This window comes from Rutilus rutilus (genome assembly GCF_951802725.1).
Source record: "Rutilus rutilus genome assembly, chromosome: 12".
NCBI classification, from domain to species: Eukaryota; Metazoa; Chordata; class Actinopteri; order Cypriniformes; family Leuciscidae; genus Rutilus; species Rutilus rutilus.
Genome location: NC_140217.1, coordinates 30,865,162 through 30,877,406, shown reverse-complemented (window position 1 = coordinate 30,877,406; position 12,245 = coordinate 30,865,162). Strand labels below are relative to the sequence as shown.

The window sequence follows — 12,245 nt, the reverse complement described above, 5'->3', positions numbered from 1 at the left end:
GCACCGCGCCGTTACTTTCAGTTAATAAAGGAACATTTCTGGTGTTATTTTTGTGATTGTTTGGGGCATTCATCCAACCTGTCAACACAGAACCCACCTCAGATTGCTTTTAATCAATGCACAAATCGTAGAAACAGATCAACACTATCTGTTCCTAAATTCTGATTGGGTGGGCAAGGCAGACGTTTGGGTGGACTAAGCCCACCCCAGCCCATGCCTAGAACCGACCCGTTTAAGATTAAAGTGACGTACCTTTAATTCTAGAACCAGATCCATTCTCTTTCTGCCCAGTGGATTAATATCATTCAGAATCAATGCAATGATGATGTCGATGCCATTAGACTCATGGGTGGCGATGCAATTCTGCAAAAAATACATATGGCAGAAAACATTCAATATGGGAAGCAAGTATGTTTATGAGTGATGGATAGATAATATTTTATGATTGTTTTAATGTTTGTGTACATGCCTGGTTATCATGGCAGGGCCCTTGACAGTATTCAGTGAGGCTCTCTACAGTCTGATTAATGAGAGCCACATTTTGCTGGTTGATATAGAGTCCTAACAGCCCCAGGCCTCCTGTTGTGCTGCCACAGATACAGTCCAGGAACTGCAGGGTCTCACACACCAGGTTATAATTGTTCTTGTTGTTCTGACAGCGCAGGAAATTCTGCAGAAAAAAAAAGAAAAACGTTCTAAACATATATGATATATAGAACCTGACCAAACCAATATATCAAGAAAAAGCACACAGTCCATAAACAAGACTCTGACCAAACACAATACTGATACTGTCAAAGTTTGAACCCAAAAACAGTGTGCTGAGTTTCTTCAGGCCCAGGTCAGGTTGGTAGTGGACCTCTAATCAGGTCAGAACAATAAAAAGAGATGTAAATGTGACAAACACACACACCTGCAGGTCTCGATTGTGATTCTCACACAGCAGCTGTAGGAAGCGTAGGATTGGTTGCATGATGAGAATGACAGGACTCATCTCGCCCTGCTCCGTTCCTTTATCTCCACTCCCTTTGTCTCCATCAGCAACGCCATAAACCTCCTCAGGATCAGCATCTCGTCGATACGAACTGAAGGCCTTCTTAGTCACAGCAGATGCCTCCAACAACTGCTCACGAGCATCATCAGTCACCACAACGCCTGAATCTTTTCCTGGAGAGAAAAAAAAGAGGCTTTGAATCTCATCATAATGACAGAACTTCTCATAAAGTGCTGTATCAGATTTAATAGCAACATACTTCAACATGTATTTGGACATTCAACAATGAATGTCATAATCAAAACATCAAACAAAGTGGCAATTATTTTAAAGAAAGATAGCATATGAACTTGGATAAAGTATTGACAGCCCAGACCTCTCGGGCGTTGTGGGGTTTCTTTGTCTGGAGTGTTGTCATCACGCCGCTTGTTGCCCAGGTCACTGGTGTTGACTGTAACCGTGGCTTTTATCTCAAGCTGAGCTGCTTTCATTCTGTCATAGAACACCCTGAAAAACTTTTCGGAATTTTTGTCCTCTGTTAAACGTTTGAAGAAGGAATGCTGTAACGAGATAAAATACAAACATAAATCCATCATTATATTTATATATTATGTTCTATGAAAACTTCAAATGTAATTCAAAAGTTTAGGGTCTGCAATATTTTTTTATGTTTTTGAAAGAAGTCTCTTATGCTCACCAAGCCAATCAGAAATTCAGTAAAAACAGTAATACTGTGAAATATTATTAAGATTTAAAATAATTGTTTTCTATTTTATATATTTGTATTCAGGTGATAGCAGAGCTGTCACATGATCCTTTAGAAATCATTTTAATATGCTGATTTGGTGCTCAAGAAACATTTCTGTTGAATGTTGAAAACAGTTAACCCATGATAATTTGAGGGTTCTTTGATGAATAGAAAGTTCAAAAGAACAGCTTTTATTTTAAATAGAAATCTTCTGTCATTTATCAATTTAATGCATCCTTGCTGAATAAAAACATAAAAAAATAAAGTCCTACTAACCTTTTAAACTGTAATAGACATATAAAATAACATAATGCCATAACATTCGATTATATCACTTTATCGTTTCACTGACAGGCCTATCTGACCTGTATGATGGTGTTCCCACCCTCCAACAGTGCGATGGCCAATAGGATGCTTTCGTGGAAGACACGGTCACTGGTAGCATTCATGATCAGATCAATGACAAGGTCAGATGCCCCTTCACGGTCCAGATGGCACTGCACTTCCATCAATGACATCTCAGCCCTGCTCAAACCCCCTGAAGTCATACAAACACACAAAAACATATGTTCAATTATATCACAAACGTTCCCAGAAGGTACAATGAAAAATGAACTCACCTGACTGGCTCTTGATTGGTCCTACTGGTGTCAGGGCAGAGTTACTGAAGGAAGTGAGACTCTCTCTCCGCCCGCCACTCCGGAAGCCATAGTAACGATTGACGAGCAGCTGCCGAAGGGCCTCCCCCTGTGATGAGAGTGAGAGTGTGTGTTTCAGTGTGCATCTTATTTTTGGGAATTTTTTCTTTGCCATTGTTGTTTCTGCATGGCTGTAAAACACTATTTTTTGGAACAATTTGTATTATAAGAGCTATTCAAATAAACAGGATTCATATCAAAGGAATAGTTGTGTTGAACCGGGGCACCTGAGAGGTACAGGTGTGTGGTTAAAGAGCAGGGTTAGGTGATGTTAGTGACCTACCCTCCTCCGATCCTCCAGCTGTTTGGGTGGCAGACTGACATCCACCACCTGAGTGAGTGAGCAGAGTGGACAACAGAACACTAACACAGAGTTAGTAGAGTATCATCATGCAGCAATCTCCAGATCTATCCTAGCAGCATGCTTGTGTGTTATAATAATGACCAAAATTATATGGTCAGCTCATAGTAACCTAGTTTGTTATGATATGCAAGTGATTTAAGAGTTACATTAGGAAAAAGTACAAGATGAGAATGTTACGGTCAGAATAAAATGTCTGTTACATAACACTTAATATCCAAACTGTCCAAATATTCAGTTATTACCCAAATAGTTGGTAAATATTAAGGTAAGCTCACAAAGAGGTTTTTATTGTAAAGCTTTAAGAACAATTACTACAATTTACTACATCATACTGGATTAGCAGCACTATTAAAGCACCACAAAATGGTTTGAAGAACATTTTCTTCATATTTCTTATTGAAAAAGGAAGTTAGAGTGGGGGCGTGCACATTAAAAGGCTTGCCCTTCTTATATATACTCTTTTCTTTCTAACTTTTTATTTGGTAACAAATGGTTTTAGGGGACACACTGAACCACAACAGATCCATATCCATACCACATCTAACAAATAATGTGTATACTCTCAAGGATGGAAAAAGAAAGAAGATACACAGATGATAAATGAACAAGGGGAAGATGGGATGAATGACAAAAAGGGGACAACCTCAGTGACATCCATCTCATCATCAAATCCCAGTAGCTGAAAAAGAGGAGTGAAGTACGGGGTTAATGAAAGGGTGGACATTCTTCAAATCAAGCCAGTAACTATTAGTGGCATGAGTGGTAACAGAAAGACATAACAGAGGAGATGTGACCATTAACTCTAACTTAAAGTTGCAGACCGTAACTTTTGGCACTCTAGCGGTTAATAAACAGAACTGCATGAGTCTTGCAAAAGTACTGGGCTACTCGACAGAGGTACAACCTGTACCAGTCTAAAATAGTCTGAACATAAACACTTATTATAGGTGTACCGTAGTGATTCAGGATAAGACAAACACGGTTTGAAAAATGGTCACGGTCTTTTATGAACACAAAAAAAGTTACAGACTGCAGCTTTAAGTAAACATGCTCTAGCAGGACTTGCATTTGTGATTAAGATCACACATGCAGACACTACAAATGAAAACGGTACGTGTAGAGGACAATGCCATCAACCTCTCACAACACTTAAGATGTTTTGCTATCACATCTGTATTATACCTTAAGATAAAACATTTTTTTAACACATCTCTTAGTCCTTTTATTACTGTTTGCTGTGTTAAATACCTTCTCTCCATATCCTCTGTCTTTGGTCATCATCTCTCTGAGTGTCTGCAAGACTTTGATACAAAGCCTCTCCTCATTTTCCTCTAGAAGTTGCTTGGTATGTTTTATCAATCTGTACAAAAAGCAGATAAAAGTGTGCCAATGTAATTAAAACATATAAGCAATGATGAAAATATAATAAAATAGTACGGTAATATATTTTACAATTAATCAGCATGATAACCTATAAAAAAATAATATAGTATTTTATTATGTTATATAAAGTATTACATATTGCAACAAGAGCTTATCATACTTGCAAATGAAGCCTCCACTCTCACACTTGCGGTGGGCTTCAGTGTGCTCTGGGAACAGCAGTTCTGGACGATGGAGAACATCCACCAATACAGACAACTCAGCCTGAACCAGAGGCCTCAAGCGCTCCTCCAAGGCAGACACAATATCCTGAAGACACACATACACGCATACACAAATACACACAAAAGCACACATTCACCACACACACTAACAAAGTAAGGCACTGAGGCAAACAATTGAATACAAGTTTAATAGGAATTAAATGAGAGACATGGGTGATCATTGACAAGACAAACAGACATCATAGCTCTGTTCTGAAACCTAATGAGCTGCGTCACTGTCTACCTAGTAACTCCACACAATAACGCCACACACTTCTCACTACTGATTTCAATTGAGAGGAAGCATGTTTTAAAGATAAATGCACAATATTCTAATAAGCATAAAATACATAGCAAACATATATGAAAACAGATGCAATTTCACTCATTCACCTGGAGTCTTTCAATGATGTTGCGGTAGTCTCGGGAGGTGGTCAGAACGGAATCTCTTCGCGTAGCATTACGGACAGACAATCTCCAGCTGAGGGCTGTTTTCTGCACTATGTTGTTGGACTTCATGAACAGATTATTCACCTGACAGTCCAGATCCACAGGAATGGCTATGGCTCTGCCTTTGGCTGCACAATACAAAATGGTAAAAGACACGCACATTCAGAGTCGTGCATTACACAAAATGTTCGGTGCCACTAGTTTGGCACCATACAACTTTCTAGAACAGTGGTTCTTAACCAGGGGCCTGGGGCCCACTAGGGGCCTCAGCAAACTTCCAAGATGACTAAAAAGGTATTCAGATTAATAAAATATAATTAATAACTATAATCTAAATTAAAATCCTAAAAAAACAAAATCAAGATGTAAACTGAAACGTATTTCTAATATAGAAAAAAATATATATATTATGAATGTAAAAATTGTAAATATTTTAATTGAAAACATTCTGAACTTCTGAACTCCCAAACCAAATTGTGAAAATTAATTTAATATATCAATACTCCCAGTTTTTTTTTTATATATAAAGTTTGAAACCAAGCAGCTCTGTCATAATTACAATGGAAATAGGAAACAGCCAATATAGGGGAGCATTTGAATATTGTGTTGGACAACAGGGGACCTCTGAGTCAAAAAGGTTGCGATCCACTGTTCTAGAAATGTTTTTGGCACTAATTTTACGATTATAATCGTATGATACAACACAATAATACAATTCAAGGTAATATTAAGAAAGTTACAAACAGCTGGTGGAACTGATGCTCTTACCCACGTCACTCAGCACTTTGATGCAGGCTTCCACGTTCCCCTTCTGACCTGGGAGCAACCAGTTGCAGTGATACACTCGGAAAACTCCCTGCAGCAGCTGCACAAACACTGGCTGCCGGGTCTAAGCCACAAACAGAGATGAATGTCACTCTTACAGATGGTCTAAATCAGGGATAGGCAACTTCGGTCCTGGAGGGCCACTGTCCTGCAGAGTTTAGCTTCAGCCCTGATAAAAACTCACCTGCCTGTATCTATCTAGTAATCCTGAAAACATTGATTGCCTTGTTCAGGTGTGTTTAATTAGGGTTGGAGCTAAACTCTGCAGGACAGTGGCCCTCCAGGACCGGAGTTGCCTATCCCTGGTCTAAATGATGCTGAGTTGTACTGGGCTGCTGGAAGACACTGTGTGTTACCTGCAAACTTGTGCTCTGGTCTGAGAACGGTGAGCTGAAAAAGGTGGTGACGATACTCATGATGGTGTCAGTAACGTAGCGCTCTAGAACTGTGTCAGCGTGCTTACGGTCACTCGTGTTATTGCACACCTGCAAGAAGTCATGTTGAATGTGTGAGTATCAAGACCACATTATGAGTATATCTCTGAGTGCCTAGTCTTACTCTGCAGATGTCCACTAGGAAATCATCAAAAAGTTTCCACATGTGATTGCTGGTGTAGATCTCCTTCATCTCAACCTCTGTATCCACATAGCAGTGATTCAGGAAGTTCACATAGGCCATCTTCACCTACATTTAAAGTAATGTATTCACATCTTATGAAGTCACACAGATCTACAAATGACTTCTGTTATAATACAATAAAAGAAAGAAAAAAACCGTTTACAACCTAAATCTAAAATTATTCAACAGATTCAACAAAGACAAACACTTCAAGCCTTTTCCCCTGCCACACACACCTCAGGGATGCAGTCCTCATGTGTGACCACACGTACAATATCATCAAGGGGGAGCAGGGAGTTGCATTTGATCTCAGTGTAAACGTTCTTCCCTTCAGTGCACACAGCCAGCAACTCCACTAAGTGAATATGATACCTGCAAGAGTCAGTGAAAACAAATCTAATACCGATGATGGCCAATATTTAGCAGGAAAAAGCTTACAAACTTTGTATGATTTTGTAAAACATAAAAGACAGATAAGTGTAAACACTAAGAAACATAACAAATAAAAAGATTATATATATATATAAAGATTATTATAATAGAGTGGAGACAGAGACATTAAGCAAAGGCGCCTCCTTACCTGAGTGCACTGCTCTCATCAAGTCGTTCCCTCTCAAGACGCATCATTTGGACCAATGATTGAAAAGATGCCCGGTCATTATAAAACACCAGCACATCCTCACCTGCAGTCACCAACTACACAAATACACACACATTTTTATTTCACTAAGAACAGTCTTCACTAGTTTGAATAGTAGCAATGTGGGGCTTGTAGTTAAAAACACTAATCTCAAAAAATTGTTTGCCTGGTCCACAGACCTCAGCCATGACAATGTCTTGGCATTTCTTGATGAACTTGTTCTCAGCCTTGACGATGGTTTGCAGGAACTTGAGGTAGTGGACACTGCGGCCGTGCGTTTCGATGCAGTGCACAAAGTGCTGCACCACCCGCTCATTAATCTCACTACACAACTGGAAATTATTCATAAAGATATGCTGCATGGTCACTGCCTCCAGTATCTAGAAACAGAAGGAGAAAAAAAGAAAAACCGGAACAGAGAACTGAGTGAAGAACAGCTGAAATGCACAGATGAAAATGTGTTTATTTGTGATTGCTCTCACCCCAGGGTTGAGGAACAGATTAATGTGTTTGTGTAGAAGTGTCTGGTTCTGTTGATTTCCAGCACAGAAGTTCTGAAGGAACTGATGGGCTAAAGTCATAATCTCCTGCATCTGAATATCCTCTCCCTAAAATTTCAACAAACACACATATAACAATTTAAATCTACTTCAAGTGCTCAATGATGAATGCTAACCCTTTTAGTTTCACAAAGGCTGACCCGCACCTTCTCGTAAGGGATCTGCAACAGTTCCAGGACCACACTGTGTGCTCCCATGTTCCTGAGGAGCCGCTGCTGCTGTTTCTTATTCTTCTTGCCAGAGATGCCCTCCAAGACACACAATTTGCTCAGCCTCAGCAGGATCTACACACACAAACATAAGAATACTTTCAAACATAAAACTTACTTCACAGAACATACTGTTTTCTTGTCAAAACCTACGAACTCTATAAACGAAAAACACACTGCACCTCTTTCACGACTCTGTAGTTTGAGCTGCTTGTACTCTCCACTTTGGGTTTGTCTGATCTACTTGAGTTGATGACAACCTATTGGAGGAGAAAAACTTTCATTCATCATATAATTCACTAGGCTTCTTCGTTTTTTTATGGACAGATAATAATGGGAGCACGTCGTGACCTTGTGGTGAGCTTCAGTGTTGACCTCTCCAGGGTCCAGTCCAGAGTCTGACCCCTGTCTCTTATACACCCACAGCTCTGATTTCTCTACTATAGACCTCAGCTGGTCCAGATCTGACTTGATCTGTTTATAATTTTCCACATCCTGGCTGGTCACCAGAAGCTGAACCTGGACAGGTACAACAGAAAATGTTCATTTATTACAATGGTATTATTCATCCGAAATACTGGGTGCTTTCTTCAACTTTGGGGGATTTATTTTTCTATAAAAAATATAACAAAATAATTTAAGTTAATAAAATAAAATAAAGTAAGTTATTTACTTTATAAACTGAACAAAAATAGTATATTTATCTAATACATTTATGTCTTTTGTTATTAATGGGAAGAAGACTAAAAATACAATATGAATAACACAAAAAGATGGCCTTTCAACTTTATTTAAAAATGTGTGCTGTCAAATCGATTAATCGTGATTAATCGCATCTAACTTAAAAGTTTTTGTTTACATAATATATGTGTGTGTATTTATATTATTATATATTAGTGTGTATATATATATATATATATGAATGAATGAATGAATGAATACCTGCTTAAAGGCCTGTAAAACCTCCTGGCGTTGGCTAAAGTGTCGGAAGAGGAGGTGTAGGGCTCGTGACACCAGTGGAGGATAGTCATGCATGGTCAGGTGCAGTAGGACCCTCAGAAACGTCCGGCCACCGTGATCATCAAGATCCAGTGGGGTGTTCTCTTCACTACAAACACAAACACACACAGATTCACACACATACATAACACAAACATGAGACAAACTATCAATGAGCACAGCCTTCTTACCTTCCTCCAAAAATACCCTCCGCCTGCTCTTCAATGTGCTCAAAGTCCAGCGCGCCTAACAAAGACAGAAGTTATTCACACACCACTTTATCCATACCAGCTGATACTGATACTGACACAAACACACACTTGCTCATCTCACCTTGAACACTGCCAGTAGAGTCCTGGCTTACAGACGGCTCTGTTTGAGAGTTGCTCTCATCAAACTCTGTCTTAAAGATACAGAGCAGGCAGGAGATCCTGTAGTCCAACCGCACATTCAGAATGAACTACACAGAAGATTAGAGAGTGAAAACAGCTATTTGTACTTGTGCAAAACTAATTTTGCATTTCCTAGACATTTAAGATATTAACTTCTCAAATATTAATTTATATGGAACATCTCAATCCAATTGTTGGCTAGGGTGTGTTTTAACACCTGCAGGATCTCAATGATCTTGAGTTTGGTGTCCATCACAAGGATGTCCTGTTTCTGAGGTTCACTTTGGGCTTTAACTTCATCTCTATCGGGAGGGTTGTGGGAGGTGGCTGGCAGAAATCCCCCACCCCTCAACACCACCTGTGTCATCAGCTCTCCAACCCCATGGATGGACCGCATCACATTACTTCCTACCGGCATAAACAGGACACTTTCACACTAGAGCTTTTGTTGCTGACATTAGTTCATTTTAGTAGGACTTTAGTTTGTGTAATTGGTGTGGACATATCATCTACACAATAAAAACAAGTAACCTGCAACTGTTACTTCAAAGCTATTTCTCACTGATATAACCTTTAATTTAGTTTTGTTGGTGTGACTGAATGTATTTATGTTGATTCAGTGATAAATATTAATTATTACATTATTATTATTATAAATACATATTTTAAATCATATTTTAATATTACTATTAAATATTATCAAATTACTAAAATATTAGAAATTGCGTTCCCTCGCAAAACCTTTGCGTTCCCTCGCAAAAACTTTTGCATTCGTTTGCAAAACTTTTGTGTTCTTTGCAAGTGAACGCAAAGTTTTTCGGGGGAACGCAAAACATTTGTGAGAATGTTTTTCCAAATTATTTTCCCTCCCATCTAATTATTTTCTTCACTATGTCCCTTTAGGGGCTCCATTTGTTTCTGACCTTTGCCGGGTTCTCTATCCAGTTTGATGGGGAAGGGGTTACTGATATGGACACAGTCCAGGATTGCCAACAGGATTTTGGTCAACCTCAGCAGATCACTGAAGTTATAGAAACCGAAATAGATCAGGTTTCTCGCCAGGTTCACCACCTATAGAAAGTGGAAAAGCATTTCAGAAAAGTGTCCTTATTTTAAAAACTAAAGAACTAAGAACTAATATTTTATATACTTTTTTATTATTTTTTATTATATAGCATCTCTTTTAAATAAAATGCTGATTTCTGCAGCTGGAAACAATGTTAACTGTGCCAGGAAAATGTTGCATTTTATTGAGCAAGCTATAAGTCAAGTCAAGTAAGTCAAGTCACCTTTATTTATATAGCGCTTTTTATAATACAGATTGTTTCAAAGCAGCTTTACAGTGATAACAGAAAAATAATGCAATAAAGTTTGTTTCTAGATGAAAATAGCATCACAGTCCAGCTTAAGTAAGTTCAGCAATGGTTCATTTTTGTTGTAATTTTTTAAAAAAAAATTTTTTTTTTTTAGTTCATTTATATATATATATAAATATATATATATATATATATATAGCCGCTCTGAAGAAAACCGTGATCTCATCGTACAGCTCAGTTCCGTTCTCATATAATGGTGTCAATGCAGGAAGATCAATAGTATTGTTGAATATTAAATTAAATTAAATTAAAATTATAAGAAGCCTACAGTAATACGATGGCAATGGCTTAATTCAAATACTCACAGTACCGCGTTATTTGTCGTCTGTTTAAACTAGATTGTGAGTGCATAGTGAACAAGATACATTGGGTAAATGTATCCCTAAATATATATATATTTTAAAAGACACACCTCAAAAGTGAGCTTGTTTTTCTCCTTGTCTGAGAATGGGAAACTCTGGCAAACAACATCCCGCAGGTAATTCTCCACAAACTCCATTGTCAGACAGAAGCGCTCCTTCACCTCATCACGTGATGTCCCATCATTATCATAACTGGTCAGAAACAGGAAAACATCTGGCTAATAAACAAACTACTCACTAAAAGGGCTTCACCGTTTACTGTTTCTAAAGTGAATCACTTACTCATCAATGGCAATTTGTGAAGGGATTTCAGACCACAGCCGAGCATATTTGACAGGGGTGACCTGCTCCTGAGGGTCACGGTCTACATGCATGTGCAGCATCATGCGGCAGAATGAGGCTCTGAGATCAAAGGGCAAGTCTTCGTCTGACATGCAGCGTAAGATCAGATCCACGTCCAGTTGTGCTGATATCTTATTAATGGCTAGGTACTGCCGATCCAGACACATCCGTGCAAACAAATTCAGCTGATACCTGACGGAGAGACGTTATCATTTTATTTCTGTGTATCTTTCCTTTCATCAAATGTTCATGTAAATGTAGGCGTGTGTGCATGCCTGTAATAATTGATAACTTCATGGTCCTCTGTATGTCCCTCTTTGGCATCCTGTGCAAGCTCTCTGATGCTCTTACTCTTCACCTCTCCTCTACTGTCCTTCCAGAACAACCATACCTCTTCTTCATCCTCTTCTTCCTCTTCTGTGCTCTCACCAAGCACTGTTCCTGCCACCTCAAACCGTGATAACACAAGCCTGACACACAAACACACATTCATTCAATACCACACCCACAGACCTCTATTCTTATGGACCACACGAGCTAACTATTTTTAATTTCTCATGAACTTTCACTTTCTGGTTTGATTCAGTGTAGATGAGATGATTTGCCCTCAATAATGACACTACATGTTCAAAAATACGCTTGCTAAATTATATGATCTGTTTTAGCTGTTCTGCAACACTATCATTCAAAGGTTGGGGCCAGTAAGATTTCTTATGCAGACCAAGGCGCCATTTATTTAATCAAAAACACAGTAAAAACAGTAATATTGTGAAACATTATTTTTCCTGTGATGGCAAGGCTGATTTTTCAGCATCCATTAGCATCTAGTCTTCAGTCACATGATCCTTCAGAAATCATTCTAATATGCTGAATTGGTGCTCAAAAAATATTTCTTATTATTATCAATGTTGAAAATAGCTGTGCTGCTTAATATGGAAACCGTGATGCATTTTTTTTTCTGGATTCTTTGATGAATAGAAAATTAAAAAGAACAGCGTTTATTTGAAATAGAATGTTTTTGT

General features: G+C 38.5%; 1 protein-coding gene across 4 annotated transcripts in view; it reads right to left on the bottom strand.

Annotated features, from left to right (window-relative positions):
• The window catches only part of itpr1a (inositol 1,4,5-trisphosphate receptor, type 1a), a 32,173-nt gene that overhangs the window by 7,685 nt on the left and 12,243 nt on the right, over positions 1–12,245 (bottom strand). For 2 of the 4 annotated variants that reach the window (XM_084426168.1, XM_084426169.1), the window contains 29 exons: positions 11,499–11,693; positions 11,164–11,415; positions 10,932–11,073; positions 10,067–10,214; positions 9,361–9,551; positions 9,085–9,211; positions 8,943–8,997; positions 8,695–8,860; positions 8,104–8,271; positions 7,935–8,012; positions 7,690–7,827; positions 7,466–7,591; positions 7,163–7,363; positions 6,924–7,039; positions 6,580–6,715; positions 6,284–6,409; positions 6,082–6,210; positions 5,669–5,789; positions 4,844–5,028; positions 4,348–4,496; positions 4,053–4,164; positions 3,448–3,483; positions 2,724–2,771; positions 2,363–2,489; positions 2,108–2,280; positions 1,371–1,554; positions 914–1,167; positions 470–670; positions 253–363 (listed from right to left, as the gene is read on the bottom strand). In XM_084426168.1, the coding sequence (XP_084282294.1) occupies positions 253–363; positions 470–670; positions 914–1,167; positions 1,371–1,554; positions 2,108–2,280; positions 2,363–2,489; positions 2,724–2,771; positions 3,448–3,483; positions 4,053–4,164; positions 4,348–4,496; positions 4,844–5,028; positions 5,669–5,789; positions 6,082–6,210; positions 6,284–6,409; positions 6,580–6,715; positions 6,924–7,039; positions 7,163–7,363; positions 7,466–7,591; positions 7,690–7,827; positions 7,935–8,012; positions 8,104–8,271; positions 8,695–8,860; positions 8,943–8,997; positions 9,085–9,211; positions 9,361–9,551; positions 10,067–10,214; positions 10,932–11,073; positions 11,164–11,415; positions 11,499–11,693 (4,195 nt within the window). The remainder of the gene's footprint in view (positions 1–252; positions 364–469; positions 671–913; positions 1,168–1,370; positions 1,555–2,107; positions 2,281–2,362; positions 2,490–2,723; positions 2,772–3,447; positions 3,484–4,052; positions 4,165–4,347; positions 4,497–4,843; positions 5,029–5,668; positions 5,790–6,081; positions 6,211–6,283; positions 6,410–6,579; positions 6,716–6,923; positions 7,040–7,162; positions 7,364–7,465; positions 7,592–7,689; positions 7,828–7,934; positions 8,013–8,103; positions 8,272–8,694; positions 8,861–8,942; positions 8,998–9,084; positions 9,212–9,360; positions 9,552–10,066; positions 10,215–10,931; positions 11,074–11,163; positions 11,416–11,498; positions 11,694–12,245) is intronic. The other 2 variants (XM_084426170.1, XM_084426171.1) reach the window with 1 other exon arrangement.